This window comes from Centroberyx affinis, unplaced genomic scaffold, assembly GCF_046629955.1.
Source record: "Centroberyx affinis isolate AG114_WGS23_722 - 3 ecotype Tasmania unplaced genomic scaffold, CSIRO-AGI_Caff_v1 ptg001135l_1, whole genome shotgun sequence".
Classification (NCBI taxonomy): domain Eukaryota; kingdom Metazoa; phylum Chordata; class Actinopteri; order Beryciformes; family Berycidae; genus Centroberyx; species Centroberyx affinis.
The window spans coordinates 107,279-132,500 of record NW_027279672.1 but is presented as its reverse complement, the minus strand read 5'-3'; the positions used below and the strand labels follow the sequence as shown (position 1 = coordinate 132,500).

The following is a 25,222-nucleotide window of genomic DNA, read 5'->3' as shown; positions in this document are numbered from 1 at the left end:
ACACACACTAGGGTAAGTCTCATATTTCTGGATCTCATCATTAGGAGAGTAATCACTTCCCCTTCGATCTTGCACTTTTTCACTTTTTCCATTGGATGTTGCCGCGTTTTGCCCTCAGAACAAATTAGATCTTGTGATATAGGTATAATAAAATGATAACATTTGGTTTTGGCTGCCATGGTGATGGGTAGCTCCCTTTTCTTGTCGTTGCATGTGAAATCTTTGCTGGATTTGTGAAATGTTATTTGTAGTGCTCGTCGTTCCTTCGTTCTCTTTCTCTGCCATTGTCTCGTTTTCTCTCTACCTCTCTCACTCGCTTACTTCAAAAGGGAATGATTGTCGCCAGCCAATAGTTCTAGCAGGTCTTGGAAGTTGAAATCCACACCAGAAATTTGCAGATTGTTTTAAATATCTACTGGAACTTGCTGTTCTCCTGCGTCCTCCCATCTTTCCCCCCGTCCTTTCTGTCTCTCGCTACTGTAAGCTACAAAATAAAAGCAAAAATGTCCCCCTACAGCAAGGCCAAAGGCAAACTTCCGCTTATGGTCGATACTAAGTACTCTCCTGTATTCTGTTCTCTCTCCAAACCCCTTACAGCACCCTGCTTCAGAGGGATTACAGCTTCCTGAGGGACATCAACGTCTGGAACCCCTTCGTCACCATCGGGGTTTACTCCTCCACCCTGTCCGCCGCCATGAGCAACCTGATCGGAGCCTCGCGCATCCTCTACGCCCTGGCCCGGGACGACCTGTTCGGTGGGTAACGCGGCTCTTATGATTTGTCATAGCACACCGTTCTCCCCCCCCCGGCGTTGATGATGCTTCAAGTCTTCAAAGCACACCAGACCCACAGAATCCATCACTGTCGGGTTCACCCGCGAGAAGGAGCAGTAAGCCGTGATTTCCACAGAAATTGTAGCAACCGGCGCATATGCAGTGCAGTGTTGAGGTTGTGACTAGGATGGATGCCTTTTATTATAAAGCTGCCTCCAACATCAATTTCCAGCCGAAAAAAAGGCTAATTTAGTGTTTCGTACCCCTTTTTTAAGCAGCAAGGCCCGCTGCTCGGGGAAACGGTTATATAGCATAGGCATGTACAGTATAAATGATAACACTATCTACCAATGTCAGTATATTGTTGAAGCGCGCAGATACGCACCAAGTCGAGGAAAAGCCGAAGTTTGAATCAAGTGATCTGCCTTATTCTGCTTTATTTCAAGATGTACATAGAAAGTCCCTGAAGTGAAAATGCAGTGGAAACAAGTGGAGTTATCTCACACTCATTGGCAGTTTTTCAGAAGAATAAGATTTCAACACCGAATATGAGCCTAAATGGCTTGTCGAGATGGACATTGTTCGCAGGGCGTAGAAACGATGACACAGGCGTTCTCGGCTGTAACCGCTGAATATCGGCTGCAAAATACCGCTTACACACCAGCGGCACTGCTAGCCTTGCTAAGCGACTGTCCTAAATAACGAGGTCTTTATAATTTGTTGTCATTACTCAGCAGTTTTTGTTGAACCAGGCATATAAGCATTTGCCGAGTGTCTATCAGTGGAATGATGCTGCGTTCGCGTCAGGGGAACAGACAGGGGAAAAACAGATACAGGCTTCCTAGTAGAAAATACTGTTCATCTCAGCTTTTCAGGTGGTGAACACTACTTGGGGACTTAGGGTTTGGTGAAACAGCCTAATTTCTCAGACTTCTCTGAATTCTGAACGTCACCAACAAGGACATGTGTAGGAAATGACATATTCATTTCAAATAAAACCAATAGAATGAATGATTTTCACCATGCAAGTCGTTGAGCTCAAGTCTTAAAAATGCCATGGCAAGACACAACTACTTGCTGGATTGTTTTGAAGTTTGGTTTGAAGTGGTTTGGTGTGAAAAAGCTGATCACCAGCACTTCCAAGTTGTCTCTTTTAACCAAGTCAAGTCGTCCCAACAGCCGCTCCTATATGACATGAATGCAGCATGAGCTCATACCCGACTGGTGTGTGTTCTCCATCCCGCCCTGCCTCTCCGTGTGAATCCATGCCGCCTGGTGCTTTGTCATTATTAATGACTGTGAGCAACTTCCTTATCCCTTCCTCTGCTCCTTTGTTAAGTCTATTGCAAATTGATTTGGCCTGTGTCTGTGAGCGTAGCCGTGTGTGTGTGTGTGTGTGTATGTGTGTGTGTCAGGGGAGATGAATGGCTGTATTAGTGCGGGTTCCTCTGCAGAGTGGTCAGACGGAGCAGAGGCAGATGACTCGCGGTGACAGTAGTGCAGCTCTCTCTGTTAACTGGCAGCCAAAGGGTTAACGTAAATTCGATTAATCTATTCAATTAGAAGTCGATGACTGTGGAACCGTAAATTTGTAATGTTCTGGTAAGGAATATGAAATGGTTAGTATGACTAGTGTGTGTGTGTGTGTGTGTGTGTTGTTCTTGTTGTCATTCATGCATGCTGCTCGCTGCTTAACCTTGCCAGAGTGTCCTATGTAAACTGAGTGATGGATGCGGCAATTTCTCAAACACACACACACGCGCACACACAGAGTTCGTCCCAACATCCCACTCATCTTCCATTTCTTACCTCTTTCTACACTTGCTAATCCCTCACTCCTTCACCTCTGTCCTGCCTTGTCCCGTCCTCTCCTCGCTCGGTCTTCTCCTCCTCCCAGCCGCGCTGATTCGACTCGAGCGTCTCCCTGATTTAATTCCATTCATTTATCAGCTGCGGAATTTAGTCTTAAACTTGAATTCCCCTCCACCTCTCTCTCCTCCCTTCTCCCCTCCCTCGGCTGCCGTCCTCTCCTCTCTGTCGCCGATTCGCTCCTCTTCTGATTGTCTTGTCATGTCGTTTTTAAAGTGATGTTGAACTTTGGTAGTGCCTCGGGTTGTGTACTGCCAGTGTATGGCGAGACAGGTCTGAAAATCACACTTCCAGCACAATAAACGAATGCGAACAAAGAAGATTCTGACAGTATATAAACAAACTAGTCATGCTGTTTAATTGTGTTTAAGTGAATCGCTTTTGAATCGTGTTCATTAAACCTTTTAGTTTGAACAAGTGTAACACCGAAAACCAATTGGAGGAAACGAAATAAAGAAAATAGTATGTTTACCAATAATTGTAAATAGGCTAGAAATGTTCAAGTTCAACATTGCTTTCAAGTCTCTGTCGTCGGGTCTCTCTTTTCTTTGTCTTTGTGAAGGTTGTACTGATACTTTTGGATTGAAGCTGCCGATAGATAATATTTATGGTTCAGTATTCAAGTTCTTAAAATGTAAGCTATTTTCATTCCAAAAAATGAAAGAAAATTGGAAGGATTCAGTGTTTTCACCAAAATATTGTTCTTGGCAGGGTGGAAAAGGGTGGAAAACTTGTGTGGAATCCGATGAAAATGCTTCATTAGAATAAATGCATATTAAGGGCTTCCTATAGACAACCAGTGTATGTGATCAATCAAACTGCATCATATTCATCATATCAGAGGTGGACCACATTGACTGGCTGATTTTTAATAATAGGCCAATATTCATTCTCGCTCTCTCTCTTTCTTTACATCCCTCTAGGTAAGGTGTTGTCTCCGGCTAAGAGGACGTCCCACAGCGGTAACCCCTGGGTCTCGGTGCTCATCTCCTGGTTCCTTGTACAGGTGAGGGGAGACAGACGAAGGGAGGAACGATTGTGAATTAAGACCTGTGATACTTTGTGTAGACTAAGACACTAGTCATTGCTTTGGGTTTGTTGGCTCAAAAGCATAGCTCAAAACACCATCAAAAGGCAAATAGGAACCTGCAAACCAGCCCGTTAGGGCATAAAGCCACAAAAAAAAGGCTGAGATACTAAAAAGAATAATAATAATTTTGTCCAAATTCCTGGCCCCCGTTTTCCTGAAGTGTGCCAACATTCAACAGCTGCCACCATTGAGCTGAAAGGACAGCATGGAAATAGTTGTACACGCATTCACCGATTCAGCATTGTAAGATCGATGGGTCTAAGAATTTGGAGTTTGAAGGGTCAGGAATACAGATAGAGACTACAAGCCTTGGCTGGCCTCAGACTACGTTTTTTTGATCTTGGTGAAATCCATAGATCAGCAATAAATTCCAGCTGAGCAGTAGGGAGCAACGAAGGACAATATGCAGATATGCAGGGAAGAAGAAAAACTTGTCTAAAACTCAACATGATTTAACACTCTGATACTGCAAAAAATGTCTATCTTACCAAATCATTTAGTCGCATATTCAGTCTTAAAATCTTATTTTTTCTTCAAAGAGGTGAAACATTTTGCCAGTGAGGTGAGATAATTCCAATTGCAGTTTCACTTTTTTTTCGGCCTGTTCTAGAAATAAGTGCCAGTATCCTGAAGCAAGGCAGACTAAGCCAGATCACTCCACTAGAATCAAGAAAATGACACTGAAAATTCTTCAATGAAGTTGATTTGCAAAGGAAGTGAAATCATCTCACCCCATCGGCTGATTTTAAGTTTTAAGAAAATTTTCCAAAGACTCAATATGATATTAAAGGACTTGCAGTGTGTTTCCAGTGACAGGAGCTAAAACCCTGGGCATGTACTCTATAGAAATCAGCCTACACACAGTGGTGGGACATAGTGGTCATCCCTTTTGATTAGAAAATCAGCCTCAGCTCCCGTTGTGTGGATTGTGAAGTCTTGTCATGGAAACGTTCCTCAGGCGGGAAGATCAGAAAGTGCTGTGTAGTCGAACTCAGGAGAATTCTTGCTTCAAAGAGAACCGATTCATTTGGGGAGGAAACTAGTTCAAATTTGGGCAGTTTGAAATAATCTTTTGTTTTCCTTCCTCCTGACGAACACAAGGGCCCTTTGCACCTCCCATTCACATCTAGGCAAACCTTTCTTGAACTTTTGTCTACTTCCCAGTGAATTGAAAAAACGTGATTCTGCAAGTCGCACAACTTGTAGACCAATGGTTGCTAAAGTAGGGAAAGTATAAAAATATATATTTGCATTGCATATTGGCCAATAAACACTCAATTTCTAGGCCTATCACTAAGATTTTAAATCATAACATTCCACACATCCAACACTTGTTTCCCACTGCTGGAGACTGGCAGCAGCCCTTTCTGTCCCCAACCGGTCCATCTTCCACAGTTTTTTACCATATAGTTTGTGTTATTTTTTGTTGATGCAGTGGTTTGTGTGGGGTTGACACTTTCTACTGCTTCAGGCTATGTCTGTGGTTGTTTTCTGATCAAAAAACCGCTCCATCTTTCTCGCTCAGTGGAAAGAATCCCCCTATGGCCCATGGAGGGGACAGCAGCCGCACTCCTGCTTCAATATTTGACAACTCAGTTAAGAAATGGGAACAGGGTGAAATGCAAGGCTACTCCTAATTATCGGGTGCATTGGGTGCATCGGGTGCCCCCCCCCCCGCCCCACACACTTTTTAATTTCACAGGCATTTTATAAACTTAGGACAAAATGGTAGGGTTTGAATACAGTGTGAAACCTTTGTCTCATGTCATCCCCCTCTCTTTCTCCTAATCTTTCCCGTCTATCTCTACTGTCATCTATCAAAATAAAGACATAAAAGCCCCAAAAAAAAAGCCCCAGAAAAAAAGGACAAAAACGTATCAAATTTGTATCTATTTGGGGGGTCTTTGACATGAAAAAGTTTGGGAACTCCTGTAGTGAATCACTTGTGAATGCACCCCAAGTCAACAGTAAACAAGTTGTTCTCCACAAATGATGCAGGCCCCCCCTCTGGGCCAATCAGTACCAAATGTCACCATGTTTTGACCGTAAACTTAGTGCCTTCCCCCATTAGCCAATCAATGTAATTTTGTAAAGGTTGGAACTCGGCGGCGAGGTGCACCGTTTCCCCAAGTTTCGTCAAAATCGGATCAGTGGTGTGTGACGAACGAAGAAAAAACGATTGAGCCAACGGACGGAGACCGATCCATAGTCCAAAAAACCAGCAGAAGAACAAACTGTCATTTCCCACTCCGATCGATGAAAGCATAAATCTGCCTTTAGTGTGTTTTTTGTTTCTGTTCTATTGTGTCTTCTAAGTGGAGGAAAGAAGTCAATTTAGACCGAGCAGAAAATATTGGCAGACAGGAGGTTGGGCAAGGATAGAGAGAAAGACATAGAGGAGGAGGAGGAGGAGGAGGAGGAGGAGGAGGTTCTTAAGAGCGAGTGCGTCTGACTATCCCATCATTATCAGAGGTGAGCGTTAAAGGCTAAACGGCTTGTCGTTCTCCGCTGCGCTTTCTCTCCCTCTCTCTCTCTCTCTCTCTCTCTCTTCTCTTCCTCTTCCCTTCATCCGTCGCTACTCTCCGGGAGTAGGAGGAGTAATTAGAGGGAAATCGTTAGCTGCGCCGCCGCCGCCGCCACCATCAGAGATCATTGACTCTCTCGTCCTCTCTCTCTCTCGCTCTCTCTCTCTCTCTCTCTCTCGCTCTCTCTCTCCGCGCCTCTTCCTCCCTCTCCGCCATTTGAATGATTCACTGATGACAAAAAAGTCTGATTGTAATCTCGCCCCGCGGTCCGACAATCTCGCACGGCAGAGGATCGAAAAGGGAGGAGGAGGAGGAGGAGGAGGAGGAGGAGGAGGGCACGAGCCGAGGCTAGAGGGAACAGGGGCGTGCTGAAAGAATAGGGAGAGACAAAAGAAGGGAAAAGGCTGAAAAGAAAAAGAGGGATGGAGGAGACGGCGCCGGATAGGTGGGGGGGGGGGGGAAGTGAGCCGCGGCCCGGGACAAATTGATGCGACGGGGAAAGGGGACACTCCTGCCGTACATCTGCCGGTCGATTTTATTGACTGGTACACACTGAGAAACACGTGCCAATCATGTGCTGAAACTCCTGTGGGCACATTTTCTCCATGACCTCTCAATTAAACTCACTATTTGACTCATTACAACACTCGTCTCGCATCTGTATACACACACACACACACACACACACACACACACACACACACACACACACACTCACACACTTAAGCAAGCACTATCTGACTGTTACCTTAAACCTCGAGGCATTTCTGGGACTCGCCCCGGCTTTGTAGTCCAGAGCATTACTCAACCGCTTCCACTCGATTCTTTTTTATTCAATAAAAGTGTCTATGTGAGCCCACTTATTCCAGTCAAATTTATGGCAATTTATGCACACCGCTTCCCAGCACACACAGCCGCTCTCCCCGCTCACATCCCCACACAAAAACATACCCAGGGGAGGGTTAGTGCGTACACACACACACACACACACACACACACACACACTCTGCTCAGTGTGACAGCAGTTGTCCATGCTGGCCTGTGTCTGAGTTAATGGCTAATTAATGCTCTTGTAGAGCCGGCTCCCAGGGGAGCGCTGGAGAGACACCCACTGACTTTGACTGCCAGAGGTCAGAGATGCTCTCTCACCCACTTTCTCTCTCTCTCTCTCTCTCTCTCTTTCTCTCTCACCCGCGCTCTCGCTGTCTTTCTCTCCCTCTCCTCTTCTTTCTCTCTCTCTCTCTCTCTCTCTCATGCCCTCGTTCCATTCCTCCCTCTTTTTCTCTCTTCCCTTCTCTCATTGCTCCCTTGGTTCGTCTCTGTCATTTTCTCTCTCTCTCTGACTGCCTGTCAATAATGTGGCGTCATTAATCTCAATCCTCCATCATTACTTCCTCTCCTCTCGCTCCCCTTCAGTTTACCTCTGCCTCATGGTCACAAAGTTGGTGATCACAGAGTTGCTATCCCCCCCCCACCACCCCCCCCTCCCATAAATACCAATGATATGCCCTCAAGCGAAGGAAGGCAAATATGCTCCAGTGGAGTTCCTCAGTGGCCGACAGTAAAAGGCTGCGGTTTTACCATTGTTAATATAAAGACCTAGATATTGTCTGTGTGCTTGTTGACCAATGAGAGCACTGATGAAAAGGGAAGAAACGTTTCCACCTGTCTGTCTATTTGCCTGTCTGTGTTGACTCATTCTTGTGAACACAATAACTCCAGAACAATAGAAACGTCATACTTAGACCACAGGTTCCTGCTACAGAGTAGATGATCTGATTTTATGTTGGAGCACCTTGCTGCATAAATTTGCATATTAATGAGGAAAAACAGATTTTCTTGAAACTGCTAAAATTCCTTAATGCTTTAAGGAAAGCTTTATTAGCTTTATTATTAAGCTTTATTTGTTAATTAATGCATTAGCGAATCATTATTATGGTGATTATGGGACATTGGGCAGCACTTTTTGATCTCATGTAAGAAAATAATTTTTTTGTTGGCCTCTTTTAGCTTTTAGCTTTTTTTTTTTTTTTTTTTATCAGTGTGCGAGTTCTTATTGGTTTCTCATTGTCTATGAACCCATGCACCAGAGACTAACTATAAATTATAGGACTTTTTGCAGACGTGTCTCATCTGCTCTACTTCCATATTCTCGAACGTTCTGCTGTAGCTTGTTCCTGCCACATCAGTAACATTTTTGGCATATGAAGTCAGCTTCACCAATCAGACATAATGCAGCACTTGCATTAAGCCTGCAGACCAGACTCCATATAGAAACTGCCTGCTGTTACAGCTGTATGGGACTGACAGCTAAGGGCATTAGGTTTACATCCTAATTTGCACACTATTTGGCCCGATCTTAATTGCGGCATCAAAAATATAGCTCATCGCCTCATTCGTTACAAGATCATTCACAGAGCGTACGCTGCATTCTATCGGAGGTACAGTATCACATGAAACCATAACCTTCTTATTTTTGTCATATTTGTAACACCAACGCATTTGACACTTTTCTCCATATGTTCTGTTGCAGCCATATTTTTTCGAACAAGAGTTGCTAAACAAAAAAACAACATATTTTGCAGGCTTAACAGCTGCCGAGCCAGTTTTTCAAAATGACTCCAGATGCTTGTATGAAGATATTTTGGATATTGTCTCCGCAAATAAAGAGAGAAAAAGCTCCTGCACACCGGCTACTGAACTTTCTTAGTAGAGCATCTTTATTATATTTTCTCTGGAAAATAAAGTAAATTTGGAATGCAAGACTGCCAGGCCAAATAAACCCAAAACAGAGGATCGATATGGTGTAGCTAATTTAAAAAAAAAATTGCAACCGAGGTCATGTTTCGTTTGTATTCCCCACCCAAAGGCGCATGAACATGCAAATCGGGTGTCCGACTTCACAACTCAGAGATAAGCACATCCGACGTGCACATGAACGCGACAGTATTCTGTTAATTGGTTTATTCAGAGCAGCAGGGAGACTCAGCCTCTGGGTACCAAAGGTTCATGTAAACGGCTTAACCTCGATAAGACCTGAGCTGGAGTATGGCTAATAGCCGGGTTAGCCCGCTGCATGGAGACGCAGCCGAGGTGTGCGGCTGGACGAGTGCGAGGCAGGATGATGCCGCTAAAGGTCACCCGCCTCTTGGTCAGCTTTTCCTGGATAAAGGATAATACGTTTAACTGAAAATGCCCCGTTGTCTGCAACTTTGAGATGATCTGTTGCTCTGGATCTTAAGCCTCTCTCTCTCTCTCTGTCTCTCTCCCTCTCCCACTCTCTGTCTGTTTTTGCCCCTCTCTTTTCTCTTCCTAGCTGGTGTTGTTTTCGGGGAAGCTCAACACCATCGCCAGTATTGTGACTATATTCTTCCTGTTGGTCTACGCCGCTGTGGACTTGGCCTGCCTCGCCCTGGAGTGGGCCTCCGCACCTAATTTCAGGTAACGCGCGCACACACACACACACACACACACACACACACACACACACACACACGAGGGACATGGCACAGTTGGACATGCAGACTAACATTTACACACAGAGAGGCACACTCTGGAATTTTGGTTTTGGAAAACGTCCCATTCAGACACACATACTTACAAGTACACACGCACACACACACACACACTCAGTGAGTCATCAACTCTTCCATCATGAAGGCCTATAGTGTAGTTGAAAGTGAGACTCTTGGGATCTGCCTTTCTGTTTTTCCCTCTTCCTCACTCAATGTTTTCTTTCTCTCTTTTCTATCTCTACGACTGGTTGGATGATGTGAAGTGTGTGTGTGTGTGTGTTGTGAAGTGTGTGTGTGTGTGTGTGTTTGCCAGCTGGTTGCTGCCGTGGCGACACTGTGCTAATTAAAAGACATAAAACTGGCCACTGGTTATAGCCCCATATCGGAGAGGGACCGTCAATAAAAGTGTGTGTGTATGTGTGTGTGTGTGTGTGTGCGTGTTTATTTTTGTGGGGGCACAGGCTGGACTCGATGCTGAAGTAACAGTGCATAGAGATGCTTAGAGATCTTTATTTACGATGTTTGTCTGTGTGCGTGTTGGAGTGTGCTGTTTGTATTCCTAGGCCACTTGCAATGATTCTGATTTATAAATGTTCATATTCACACCACAGTAGCACCACCTGAGGACTTCTAGTAATTTGAGTGTGGGTAGAGCAAGGCATTACCACTGCCACAGTTAGGGGTTCAATTCCCACTGGAACTGCCCATACTAAAAATGTATACATGATTCTGCAAGGCTCTCACCCACAAAATGGCATGTAGTATAAATAATTCTCCATTTTATTGATGTGTGTCAAGCAGTGATGTTGTCACAGATTCTAATTCCGTCCAAATCTGCACTGTTTATCATTCCTAAAGGTAAATTTCACACTTTTGTTTTTTTTGCAAAGACATAGCTCCCTTGATTAAACTCTTAGACCGGCTCTGCAGCACATTTTGAACAAGATAACTGCTACTTTCTGGGCTGAGGAAAAAAAAACATATTCCAGGTTGCACAGCAGTTTCACACAACGCCCCGTTGATTATTTTTACCTTGCTAGATGTGTCATTGCATTTTGATTTGTTACGGGAGGGAGAAACTGTTTAAACACCATTCATCACTTTATTGTTATGACAGATTGCTTCCGGCGTTGCGTTCGTTGTTGTGGATTCCTCTGCAGTGACGGTTGAATATGAGTCGCCAGGCATGTGAGATCATTTGCAGCTTCCTACATCAAGGACACGACAGTTGATTGTAGCTCAAATCAGGATGCAAACAAACAGTGAGCAAGCAACAAACCTGTATGGACAACAGAGATGTTGCGAGGTAATTCTTAATTCCCCGAGGTCCTGTTGTCATACTGGTCCTGTGTAAATAGGGATTTACTCACCTGTTAAGCTCCTGTTTCGTTGGACAACGTCAGTGATTTTTTGTTGATAGTTGTACCTAGAAGCTGCTCAGCACAGCTGCAGTGTTGTCCTACTCCACTGGAGCGGTTTGGGCATTAAGTGCAGAAATTGTGTTAAAGACTATTTTTCTCTTTTTTGTTCTTTTTTCTCTCTTTTTTCGCCCTCTCTCACACTCATATATATTTTTTCCTTATTATATTTTTGTCACCTTTGAAATATTGCGCTTTTGCAGTATTGTATTGTATTTTTGGGAGGTATTTTTCCTTGTTTTGGTCCTCTGCTGTCATAACACAGACTCGTCTTTGATTGGCTATAGTACTTTTAAATTGTGACTTGCTCATTGTGGTGTCATTGATAGTTATAGCCCATTTACTGCCGTCTGTGTAGTTTACATTTCCCCAAATCACTTTGCAATGCATGCCGTATGTAATACGAATTTTTAACTTTACTTGTTTTTCATCGTTTTTAAAATGCAAACTTTACAGCGTCAAACCTTGCTTGAAATTACCTGCTGTCCCAGCTAACAAAGACGCCCTAAATAATGACATGGATGTGACAGTTTGTAAGTTTGTAAGGTGACAAACTGATATGAAAATGCACTGATATGAAAACACTCAACTCTGACACAATGAAACAACAAAACAGAAACTTTGCCCAAACCAAATTAAGGCTGTTTACTGTGATGGATTATCTCGCTCTGTGGAAATTGTTTTTCATACTGTACAAGAATGAATGGCAGCAAATGGGGTTTCTTCTGAAGGGAGGAAAACAATCACAGCAGACACCAGCAGGAATAATGGAAAAGAGAGGAGCAGCCTAGACGATTGGCCCAAACTTAAAAACAAGAACACCTGTGCATCCTATTCTCAAGCAGTGGGGTTTTTCCTTATGCAGATAAACTTGTTGCAAGAATATTTCTCAAATCAATAGTCATTTTTCTAATACCAGTCTTCTAAGATATCAATACATATGTGTTAGGGATGGGACAACATGCTTATCTTATGATACGATTCAATATGCAATATGGGGTTCAAGATTTAATACAACCACGATACAATGTAATAAATAAAAGTTCAATGACAACAAAGTCTGACTGTGCAGAATTCTGTTTATTTCCGAGCCACAGATCTTTGTAGCGATGGCATTGGCTTGCTAGAATGTAGAAAACAAATTAAAAATGTCATTACAAAGTGCAAATAATATAATTTGGATGGAGAGCTTGGATGGAAAATGCTTGGAAAATTGATTCATTTTTCTGCCCCACGATACGTATCGTCAAATTTTTGTATCGCAATATATTGAATTCCGCTATATTGTCCAATCCCTAATATGTGTAGAAAACTTGTGAAATAAGTGAAGTGCATTGGAGGTGGAATGATCTCACCCCATTGGCTGAATGTTTCAGTTTTTTAAGAAAAACAAGGTTTGGAGACTGCATACGAGACTATAAATGACTTAGTGTTTTTTCCAGTACTGTGAGCGTCTCCCATGTACAGTACTGGTGTGCTTCCACTCTGCTCGCGCCTCGTTATCGGTGTTTGACCGCTGGCAAAGGGTACAGGACACAAAGTTAGCCAGAAAACTTTCCTATGTCGATCTCCCTTCTCCCCGTTGGCCGAGGGACCGGGGGCCCCGGAGCTGATAAGGCGGATTGTCGGCTGGCCGGCCGGCGGGTTGCTTCGGGCCCCTTCCTCTTCCCCAGAGCTCTTAATTCCGTTAGTTTGTTGTCGCTCTGTCACCGGGCAAATTTGAACACCAGTTGTTTGTGTGTTTTATTGGTTTATGTTTTTTTTTGGTTGTGTTCTGTATTTCTTTCATCCCTCTCTCTCTGGCTCTCTCCCACGTCTCTTTCCAGGCGAAAAGAATTAAAAGCCATTTAGCGCCGTCTCTCCCCCTGAGAACTGCTCTGTAATTAGCATAACTAATTTAGCAGAAATATTTCCCTTTCCCCTAAATTTGGCACACACCACCGTGTTTCTTTTGGAGTGGAGCTGGGGGGTAGGGGGAGGGGAGGGAGTGAAATTATGATGTAGCGGAAAAGATGTCTGCTTGTTAAGTGTGTGTGTGTGTGTGTGTGTGGTTGCGCAGTAGAGAGCGGGAGAGTGAAGGTATGTGATTTGGAGACTGGGTTTTGTGTGTCCTGGATCCAGTTCATGCTGTGTGATTTTTGATTCATTGATGTGTGGGCGCATCTGTCTCTTGGATTTGTGTATCTGTGTGTGTGCATGCCTGTGTGTGTTTTTATTTGTGTGTCTTGAGCAGCTTATATACTGTGTGTGTGTTTTGTATCTTTGTGTGTTTTGTATGAAGAGGCTGCTGTTGGCTACAGCTTTATCAGCGGTGGCTCCAGTTGTCCGGAGTGTTCCTCAGGGGGTGCTGTGTGTTCTACTGCCGATGGTACACAGGCACCGGCCTTGGTCTAGTAGCTTAGAGACACACACACACAAACACACACACACCATCACAGGGTCACCGGCCAGGATTCGGGGTACAACTGAGGCCCCCACATCGATGCCAAAGGATGTTTGTCTACTGCATTAAACTGGCTTATATAAAGGGAGATGACCTTCAGGGGGAGTGGGGAATTGAAAAACAACAATCCTGGCAGCTCCACAGCATCGTAGACATTTGCTCTTTCTAGTTTCACCAGCTCAGCGCCGTCCGATGCTCAAATTACAGACACCACGGCGGCATTCTCTGAAGCTGCCGCGATTGTCATTTTAGCAATCTATGAATTCGCCAGCTGAACCATTTCCTCCAAAAACAAGAGGGCTGTCCAATCTTTTTGCTGGGTCTGCCCTTTGTCCAAACATGAGGAGGGACAGAGTGGCTTGACTGCACTGTGTTGTCAAATGAAATGTGAGCATATAAAGTCCAGATGGATCATGAAGTTAGACGTCTGCTACTTGAGTTCCAGCCCTTTGCATGCAAGTGGATGGATGAGATGGAATTGGACGTCAAAAAAATCCTTACCTATGAATTCAGAATTTCGGTCATTTGAAATATTTGATATAGGAACAACCTCATCACAAACCAAAGTAGACCCTATATGATGTTGTGCTGAGGTAGATCCTGTATTGATCTGTATTGAGGCTGATCCTATATTGTGTTTTACTGATCTAGATTCGATATCAAGTTTATTTAGGCAGATTGTATTTGTATAACTTATCGAGGTACATCCCATGTCACATTGTATTAAGGTTGATCCTAATCCTATATCATGTTGTACTGAGGTTGGACCTATATCAAGATGTATTGATGTTGATTTCATACCATATTGTGCTGAGGTTGTATCTATATCAAGATGTATTGATGTTGATCCTATATCATGTTATACGGGAGATGGTCCTATGTCAAGTTGTATTGATGTTCATCCTATGTTGTGTTAAACAGGAGTTGACCCTATATCAAGTTGTATTGATGTTGATCCTATATAGGGTTGCAAAATTCCGGGAATTTTCAAAGTTGGAAACTTTCCATGGGAATTAACGGGAATTTATGGGAATTAACGGGAATTTATGGGAATAAACGGGAATAAACCAGGAATTTACGAAATTGAAGGTGTGCTCTTAATAGGGAACTTAAATATAGTTGGGGAAAATATATTTTAGCATAATCCTGACTAAAACAACCAGATATCATGCAAGTACAGTTGAATATCTATGCTATTCCTCAATCACATGCACACATAGCACACTGCTTACTGCAGGGCTATTGAGACCACGCCCCCTACATGCACTGTGCATTCCTGTGCATTTTTGTTAATTTTTGAATGGGTTGGGTCGGGGGGATGAGTAATATTTAACTCAACATTCATGTTTTTGTTCTTCAATGAAAGAATTGATTGTTCAATAAAATATTTAACACTTGATAAAGTTCTACTTACAAATAAATCTGTTTTAATTGTATTATTTTGGATGGATGTCTGCTTATAACAAAAGAAATATTTATGCTTGGATATGATACCTTTCCATTAAATTACCCTCAATTCCCAGTTAATTCCCATTAATTCCCATTAATTCCCATAAATTCCCATAAATTCCCATAATTCCCATGGAAAGTTTCCAATTTGGAATATTTCCAAAATTCCCCAGCTTAACTTCCCATGGAAATTTACCGGAAACTTTCCGGAAATTTACCGGAAATTTTCCACCCCTTTGCAACCCTAATCCTATATCATGTTGTATTGAGGTTGATTCTATATCTTGTACAAAGGTTGATCCTATGTGAAGCTGTAACAAGGTTGAACCTATATCATGTCATTTTGAGATCCTGACGTTATACTGACATGATTCCTATTTCATGATGTAGTCAGGATGATCCAATAGCAAGATGAACTGAGGTTGAGCCTATATCATGTTGTACTGAGGTCGTGCCTATATCATGTTGTACTGAGGTTGAGGTTGAGCCTATATCATGTTGTGCTGAGGTTGAGCCTATATCATGTTGTACTGAGGTTGAGCCTATATCATGTCGTACTGAGGTTGAGCCTATATCATGTCGTACTGAGGTTGAGCCTAAATCATGTCGTACTGAGGTTGAGCCTATATCTTGTTGTACTGAGGTTGAGCCTATATCTTGTTGTGTTGAGGTTGATCCTTTGTGAAGCTGTACCAAGGATGATTCTATATCATGCTGTACACAGGATGATCCGATAGTTAGGTTGATCTATATCAAGTGATCGCTGGTCTCTTAAGGCCAGCCCAATCTCCAGTGGTATAATGTGAGTGTTGGGACGCAGTCTGACGTAATGTCTCATACACTCACTGACCTCTCACTTATAGAACGTGACAACATCAGCTGGCAGCTCTCCTGTGTGTGTGTGTGTGTTGGAGAGAGAAGATGAAGTTTTTGTCCCCGCTCTCCTCAACTCATGACGTGTCTTTTGGCTAAAGGCCGGGTCCGCTCTCTCCATCTTCATTGCTCTCTTTTTGTTTTTGCTGTGTCAGCTAAGTGACATCAGTCACTGGGGAACAAGAGGGATGGGAGAAGGGGCGAGAGAGAGCGAGAGGTGATTGTATGGAGGGATCTTTGCCACCGATGATAGAGGGACTGGAGAGACAAAAGAGATGGGTGGGTGAGCTTTTATCGTAATTACACTCATTCTCCAATGGGATGGAGAAAGGGATGAGAGAGCTGAGAGTTGTGTGGGCACCGTCAACGCTAAGTGATCAAATATAGCAGAAAGAAAAGAGAAGTAGTTAGGAGACAGCAGGGAACTACAATAATGGGACCAGGCTAGGGTTAGACTGACAGACACACTGGGAAAACATTGAATGCTTCTAATTTATCTGGAATTTTTAGGTATAAAAATTGTCACATTTAAAGCTGCACCCTGCGGTTTTTGTATGTTGGCATCTCCAAATGGCAGCTAGAGGTAACTGTTTGAATTTTGAGGACTTCAGTACCCAGAAATCATGTGATGTGACATCAGTAAACTGCACACAGCGTGTTTACCAACCCGACCGGTCTGTGATAATAGTCTACGTTATAATAGGAAGGCTACCAAAGAGAGGGAGAGGCAACAGATGTAACGTTGGTGAGTCCAGTTCAGGAGTACATGCAGTGTTTTGTTCTTAAGCTTTGATTTGTCACTTACTGTGTGCAGAGATTTCCTGCCAGTGACCAAACCCAACACCCAAATACTACTACTAATAGTTTGGGGAAATCGGGTGAATCTATGGTGTCTCAGTTAGTGGAGATGGAACACTGCAAAATATTGGCTACTGGCAGCTTTGATCCAAAAAGATTGGTATTGGCCCTAGAACTCTAGACCAGGCCATTTTTTCTTCCCATCGCAATGGGGGAAAAAGTGATCACGACCAAAAGGAAAAGACTAATGACTGTTTCTCCCTCCCTTTCTCTGTCTCTCTCTCTGTCTGTCTGTCTGTCTGTGCGCCTCTCTTCTCCTCTTTTAATTTAGTTTCCCCGTTCGCCTCGCCCCCTGCCACCCTCTCAACACATTAGCGCTTTCCCGTCGCGCGGCGGTTGCCTCCGTCCCTGCTAAAGAGGCTAAAGTCTGTGAGCGGATCCCGGCGGCTCAGCCAGTCAGCCATTTGAGCCGCGTTGTGTAATTACAGCTGGGACTATTTTAATGGCTGTTTATCCGCGGGGCTCCAGTCACTGCGGCGAGATTGGGGTCACTTACATGATCTACAAAAAAAGGCGAATACCTGCATCCGCTGTGCGACTCCCGACCCCCGTGACCTCCCTTCAGCTCACACAGATACATGGCACACACACACACACACACACACACACACACACACACACACACACGCACGCACACTTGACAAGTACACACGTGCACTGAATGAATGGAGCGGCTGCACACGCTCACGTATAGCCTGTGAGTTTATGCACGTGCACACACATAATCACGGCGCCGAGTTGCACACCGTCCTGCGGGGGTAGCTCATTATCTGTGTGTAGTGTTTGTTTTAATTGCTCTAGCCCCAGCATTCACGCCACACTTGTTTATGCTGCTGTGCATTCACTTATTAGAAAATGGCCCTGGAGGTGTGTGTGTGTGTGTGTGTGTGTGTGTGGTAAATTTGAGTTGTACTTTATGGGAGTTAAGATTGAGATCCAGATGTCATTTTTGGTTAAATGGTTAAATATGACTTTTTTTTTTTTTTACATTTTATTTAAATGTAAGCACTGCTGAAATGAGTCTTGTCACACTGTGAAAATTGAGTGGAAAGTTACACAAAAAAATCCTTTGTTTTCCGTCCTTAACGATTCCATTTAGCTATCACCGCCCCAATTATGATCGGCTGTTTGCGTGTGCGCATGTGTCACGTGTTTATGTCATGTGCGTGTCCTGTCTTTGTGTGCACGCATATATATGCATGTTGTCTGTCTGCGTGGGTATCACTTTTCATTTTTCATTTCTGGATGTCATCTTTATGTAATACTGTGAGTCTTTTATGGGAGAAAATGTGCCTATTTTTCCCGTGTGCAGAAAAACAGTAAAAATCACAGTGGAGCATGTTCATATTCACTAGCTGCAGTGAGTGGAGACACTGACTGGCTGGTACCTGAAGACAAACCAATGTACCGGTCTAACCCTAACCCCCCTCCCCCGTCCTCCCCCAGGCCCACGTTCCGCTACTTCACCTGGCACACGTGTGTGCTGGGCATCGTGGGCTGCGCCATCATGATGTTCCTGATCAACGCCATCTACGCCTCGGCCAGCATCGCCTTCATGCTGCTGCTGCTCCTGCTGATCCACTACCTCAGCCCCACGTCCAGCTGGGGCTACATCAGCCAGGCCCTTATCTTCCATCAGGTCCCGCACACACACACACACACACACACACACGTACACACACACACACACACACACACACACTTAATACTGCCTTGTCATTCCTAGAGCGACTAAAATCTCATCCCCTCAGCTTTACAAGAACCTTTACCTCAGCCAAGCAATCGTTTATCAGGTTTACTGGAGTAACACACACACACACACACACACACACACACACAGACTTCTGCATCCTCTCCCTCAGCCAAGCACTCTACATTTAGCGGACAAACACACACATTTTCTCTCTCTCTCTCTCTCTCTCTGTCTCACACACACACACACACAAATACTTAATTCTGCCTTGTCATTCCTGAAGCAACTATCTATCACGTTTCTATCAGGTTTACTACACACACACACACACACACACACACACAGACCTCTGCATCCTCTCCCTCAGCCAAGCACTCTACAACACACACACACACACACAAGCACACACACACACACACACACACACACACACACAGCTTTACATCATCCAGCTCTCCATGTCCTCTATCTGGCGAGCCTGTTGCTCTCAAGGAGAGGGGGCAATGTTGCCAGGAGTGCCCGTTGCCGAGGGGAACCGTTGCCAAGGCTGCGGGCAGGGGTTATGGGGTGGTGGGGGTGGGGGTAGCGGGGGGGTGGTTGGGTTTGCCAGCAGCTTGTCAGGAGGTGGAACATTATTACAACCACTTAACTTATTGTTCCTCTCCTCTCCTCCTCCTTCCCCTGTTCCTCTTCCTCATCCCCTCCTTCCGCCCCCTTCTCTCCTCCTCTTCCTCTCCTCCTCCTCTTCCCTCTATTCCTGTCCTCTCCAGCTCTCCTCTTCCTCCTCCTCCTCCTCCTACTTCTCCTCTCCACCTCCCCTTTCTTCCAGCCGTCTTCATCTCCTCTTCCTCCTCCTTCTCTCTTCCTGGACAGGAGCAGCCATCACAGTGTGTGTGTGCATGTGTGTTTGTATCTTGTACATCCACTTATCATCCACTCGCACATTCCAGCAGTGGCCGGTGTGGACGGGTGCCAACTGGGTGACATTGAAGCAGGGACAGGGAGACGCACGCAAAAAAAACCACAACGGGGCGATAACAGGGGGGCTGACGACGGTGTTTAGGAGAGACGGAGCGAATGAAAAGACAAAATGAGGGAGGAGACGTCGATGGTATCACAACCAAGTAGGGAGAGAAAGATACAGACAGAATATAGAACGCACAGAAGAGAAGAAGGAAGTGAGGGATGGAGGGGGGGGGTTGAGTGATTGAGAAGCGAAGTGATGGATGAGACCGAAGCGACAGAGATATGAAGATAGGCTGATGGATGAGGAGAACGAGGGGGGAAATGGAGAGATAAGGAGAGACAGACGATTAGATGAGTGGAGGCAGTCGGACCTCGCCACCGGGACCTCGTCTTTCTTTTTTTTTTACAGTAATTACTTGAAGTTAGCATGACAACAGTTATGGTGATTATTGGGGATGCGCCGATCCGATATTCAGTATCGGTATCGGTCCGATACTGGCCAAAATCATTGGATCGGATATCGGGGGAAAAAAAAAAAAAGTATAATCTGATACGATCCATTAGCCTAAACTATCACGTAAATGCTTCACTAAACTTTGAGCAACATGCCATAAAGAGTGATGTGTCACGTGAACAGTAGCTAGAACGGGAGTGAGACCTGTTAGCAGTGTTGTCATCATGTCAGCTGTGTGGAGTTATTTTAAGCTCAAGGAAGAAAAAAAGCAAAAAAAAAACAGCCGAGTGCAATTTATGCAATGCGAGTGTTTCGAGGGGTGGGAGCAGCGTTGGAAACTTCAACACAACAAACTTGATTAAACACTTGCAGAAGCATCATGGAAAGAAGTATGCCGAATTTATACAGGCAACGAGTGCCAAGAAGAAAAGTGTGCCGCAACAACAAACATGAATTCATCGACCAACCCCTTTTCTGTTGTTGAAAATGCAGATTTTCGACGCTTAATCGAACATTTGGAGCCTCGCTACACGTTGCCAAACCGACATTTCATCTCCAAAACGGCTATCTCAAATAAGTACAAGGAAGTGTGCAATTACTTTCGAAATGCTTGGAAAACGTTGCCATGTTTAGTTTCACAACTGACATCTGGAGCTCAGACGTGTGTCCAATGTCATTTACTGAGTCTGACAGCACAGTGGATAGACTCAAGTTTTACTTTGCAAAAAGTAGTGCTGCAGGCTAAGCAGTTTCGTGGCTCACACACAGGAGAGTCCATCGCTACATCAACAGAGGAGATGTTAAATGCATGGAAAATTGAGAAGAGGAAAGTCCATGTCATTTTAAGAGACAATGCCAGTAACATAATAAAAGCAATGGATCGCCTTGGAGTTGCCAGTTTGGGATGCTTCGCGCATACCCTGCAACTTACTGTGAACGAGGGACTGCTATCACAGCGCAGTGTAACTGATGCACTGGCTATCGGCACAAAAATTGTGGGTCACTTCAAGCACTCGCCACTTGCGTATTCACTCTTGGAGGACATTCAGCTGGAGCTGGATATGCCGCCCAAGTGCCTGCAACAAGATGTACGAACGAGGCGGAACAGTACATATTACATGATCGAGAGCCTCATTGCACAGAAACGGGCCCTGTGTGCATATACAGCGGAGTACGATCTGAGAGAGAGAGAGAGATCCCACACCTGTCAGTGTGTGTGGAATTTTAACTTTTGCACATCCCCACATAACCCAACCCATGACCGTATTTCATATCAAGCATCAGCCTTCAGAATGGGATTAATCACTTGATATTAAGGGTAGGCTAATTTGAAGATGGAAGAAGAGGACCACATCAGAAGCCTCAGAGCCAGCAGAGGGGAGCTCATCTGAATCAGCAGCCTCAGAGCCAGCAAAGAAGACTCCACGGGTGGAGGCTGCAAGCAAGAGCAGACTTGGAAGCATCTTTGATGAAATCCTGGAAAGCACAGTAGAACCTGCTGGTTAGTGCAGACCTACCTCAGCGAGCCAACTATTCGGCATTCGGACAATCCACTGTTGTACTGGAAAGTCAACCAACCTAGACTGCCCTCCCTGGCGGTCATGGCAACTAAATTTCTCTGTGCAGTGTGCACCTTCAACAAGTGTGAAGAGCAAGAGGCTCTTCAGAACAGCCTCCATTATTATCAATGAAAGGAGGAGCAGGCCGACAGCTGAGAAGGCTGAAATGCTAATCTTTCTAAAGAAGAATCTCATGTTAAAGTGAACAAACTTAAGTCACATAAGGACTGTAAAAAAGATGAGCCAGTAGTTTTTTGTGACAGTTTTTAAAGGTCAGGCAGCTACTGCTATGTCTTATCATCTTAGGGGAAAACTTGAACCAAATATTTTAGTTTACATTGCAATTATCTTTTCATACTGGAATTGTATTCATTCTAATGTTTAGTTGTATACAGGTTACATGTGAAAGAAACTTTAGAGCTTGCACTGTCTACCCTTAGATATATATATTTTTTTCAATGCAGCTGAGTTGATATCAGGTGTAATAGCCTAGAGTTTCAGTTGTTAGTGCATTAAGATGCCATGTACTGTGTACATACTGTGTTCCACTGTACATTTTATACTAGAGATGCTATTATTTTTGTGTTATAGTTATTTAAGTTATGTCTACATTGCAACTTGTTTTTTGCTATGTCATTGAGGTATAGGCTACATTGAGTTATATCCAGTATTTTACACTGGAATTATAATTCCTTTGTTATTCTAAATACTCAGATTTAAACTTTTGCACAAAGTTGCACTTTAAATTTCATTTTGAATGTTTGAATGGTGCTGACCAATCAAAAATGCTGCTGTTCTGTGTGTGAAAAGGTTTATATAAAAAGAAGCAGCAGTATTGCATAACTGAGTCATGTTGTGGGCTATGTATTTCTTCCTTTAGGGGAGTAGAATATTTGTTTCACAGTTTGAGCATGATGTTGAGATGGCTAGGTTAAGCAAAGTGCATCCAGACAAATGTATTATTAATAGTTGTTTAAGACAGGGAAAAAGACGGTATCGGATTGGTATTGGTATCGGCAGATACTCAAGGTTGCGGTATCAGTATCGGTATCGGACATGAAAAAGTGGTATCGAGCCATCCCTAGTGATTATAATAACGTTGGAAATGGTTGCATCACACTGTCACTGCAGGACCTTGAGCTAAACTTGTATTGCTAATTGAAGCTGCCCTAGGCAAGACTGTTATGTTAGAATACAACTGTCCTCTCAGTCTAAAGCATAAAGTGGGGCTGCAACAGAGAAGAGGTTCCCATCCCTCCTAATTGAGACACTATAAATTCGGTATATGGACACTGGCGGGAAATCTCCTCGGCACACAGGAGGTGACGAATCAAAACTTAAAGGGGCGGGATTTTTAAATGTTTTTTGTAATTCTCTAGTGGCCCCCCTCCCACCTAAAGAGCTACAAGCCATTTAGAAAGAGCCACTGCTCTAATTGGCCCTCCCCCTGCCCCAAATGTGAGGTGATTGGCTGACTCCCGATTATGTTCTGGTCAACCATGACCCATTTCAGAGACAACATGTTTCAAAATACAGCTTTGGCAAAACAACAGATAGTACCATTTTCACTTTTATACTGTCAGCAAGGAACATCCAAGAGGTAAAACCTGTGGGAAAAAATGTATCCATTTCTAAAGATAACCCTCATCTCTTTAAGAGCGAAAAACAAAGTAAACAGAGTGAGCACTCCATCCAGAGAGAGCTGGACTCACCGACGATGGCTGAACCTCCATCCCACCACACACTAGGAAGAAGTTTACTAGTTTAGTTTACCCATGTCACGTTACATGAAATCTGGGTAATGAAGTTCTCAAAATTCAAACAGCTACCTTTTGCTCCCACAAATTACCCAGTGCAACTTTAACATTATGGGCATGTCGTCCACTGAGTCGATGGTCATTAATGTCAATGAGGGTATAAATTGTCTAATTGCTCCTAGTAGACTATAGAGTTTGATATAATGTTTTTTCCACATGGTTACATTTCCTTAATGGTACCTTTATGCCACCTCATCAGCACAGTGTTAGAATCGTAATGGTGGTTGTATTATGGAATGGCAAACACATGCATTATAATGCACACTAATACACACAGGCATTTAAACACACACTCAGAAACAGGCACACACATGGATTCATTGACACCAATGAAACATACGCACGCACACACACACGCACACACACTCTAGTCTTTGGTCCTTGCCACAATCTCATATCCTAATAGGATTTTGATTAGGGATGTAATTTGTTTCTGCATCAGAGGAGCCTGGAATTACAACACAACACATGCATACAATCTCTCTCTCTCTCTCTTTCTCTCTCTCTCGCTCTCTCTCGCTCTCTCTCGCTCTCTCTCGCTCTCTCTCGCTCTCTCTCGCTCTCTCTCTCTCTCGCTCATGCTCTTGCTATCTCTCTCTCTCCATTGACTACATTCATTCCCTAAGCCCTAACCCTAAACTAACCTGTTGAAGAAGTGACAACCAGCCTAAATGGCCTTCGAAGGTCTAAAACTCAAGTTGCTGCTCACATGGGATAGAAGTACAAGAACAACCACACACACACTCACAGTGAGCAGGGATGCAGTGTGATGAGGATGCACCACAGGGGAAAAAAAGGAAAGAGAATGGAGGTAAAGATAGACAAACCTCCCAACTAAAGTCAACCTCCCAAATCTCCCTCTCCATCCCCATAGGTGCGTAAGTACCTGCTGATGCTGGATGTGAGGAAGGACCATGTGAAGTTCTGGAGGCCGCAGGTCCTGCTGATGGTTTCCAACCCCCGCAGCAGCGTGGGCCTCATCACCTTCATCAACGACATCAAGAAGAGTGGCCTCTACGTGTTGGGACACGTCCAGCTGGGAGATCTCAGTAAGGCCATTGACATGGGGCTAGTTCCAGTTTAACCTCTGGAACACTAGACTAAAACACTAAATTCCACCCCTTTTACAGCCTCTGAATGGGACAGTGTTGGGCTCGTTACTCATTACTCCCAGGGAGTAGTAATTCTTGCCATATTTTTCCTTTGTACCCCCAAAATTGTTGATTGCATCCTCTCTTACTTTCAAAAACCATGACAACAGTTCCCTCTCCTTCTCTATTTTTTCTCATCAAAACTAGCTCAGAGTGAGAGGGTGACAGTAAATTATTTATTAATTCATTAGGAACAAAAATCAGGGGGGTTGTGCTGGTTTTTGGATAATTCAAGTCCAGTCTGATATTCAGAGGAGGTAATAACAAATCTAATGGCTTGTTTTTTGATTGGTGCTGTTACCATCGAACACTTGGTAAGATTACGGTGTTTTCAGATGGGAACAGTTCCAATAGTCTTTGGAAACTAATTGTGGGTCCTTTACCAAGATAGGATGTGGCAAGCAATACAACAAGGAGACCTCAGTAAGATCTTAAGATCTTTTAAAATGACCGAGCAAACCTTTAGACTCTCGACCAGAGCTTTTGTTATTACATCATTTCTTACATTTCTACATGTTTGGGCATGTCCGGTCTTTCTCAGCATTAAGATGTGATTAGAGATCAAGGCTTGTCGATGCAAACATTGACTTTAGGTAGATCATACGTTCCAGTAGGCAACAGAAATTAAAGTTTCACGGTTTGTTCAGTGGCACCTTTTAGCACACCACTTTTCAAGATACCACTGGCTCATCTGCCGGTGCTGATATTTTGAGGGAAGTAATCCCAGCCCGACACTCTGGAGGTGTCTCTTTTCTTTTCTGCAGAGGCA

General features: G+C 43.9%; 1 protein-coding gene across 8 annotated transcripts in view; it reads left to right on the top strand.

Annotated features, from left to right (window-relative positions):
• The window catches only part of LOC139648006 (solute carrier family 12 member 9), a 46,698-nt gene that overhangs the window by 17,329 nt on the left and 4,147 nt on the right, over positions 1 to 25,222 (top strand). For all 8 annotated transcript variants that reach the window (XM_071524033.1, XM_071524032.1, XM_071524035.1 and 5 more), the window contains exons 7-11: positions 598 to 755; positions 3,566 to 3,648; positions 9,574 to 9,698; positions 18,260 to 18,452; positions 24,177 to 24,351. In XM_071524033.1, coding sequence (XP_071380134.1) covers positions 598 to 755; positions 3,566 to 3,648; positions 9,574 to 9,698; positions 18,260 to 18,452; positions 24,177 to 24,351 — 734 coding nt within the window. The remainder of the gene's footprint in view (positions 1 to 597; positions 756 to 3,565; positions 3,649 to 9,573; positions 9,699 to 18,259; positions 18,453 to 24,176; positions 24,352 to 25,222) is intronic.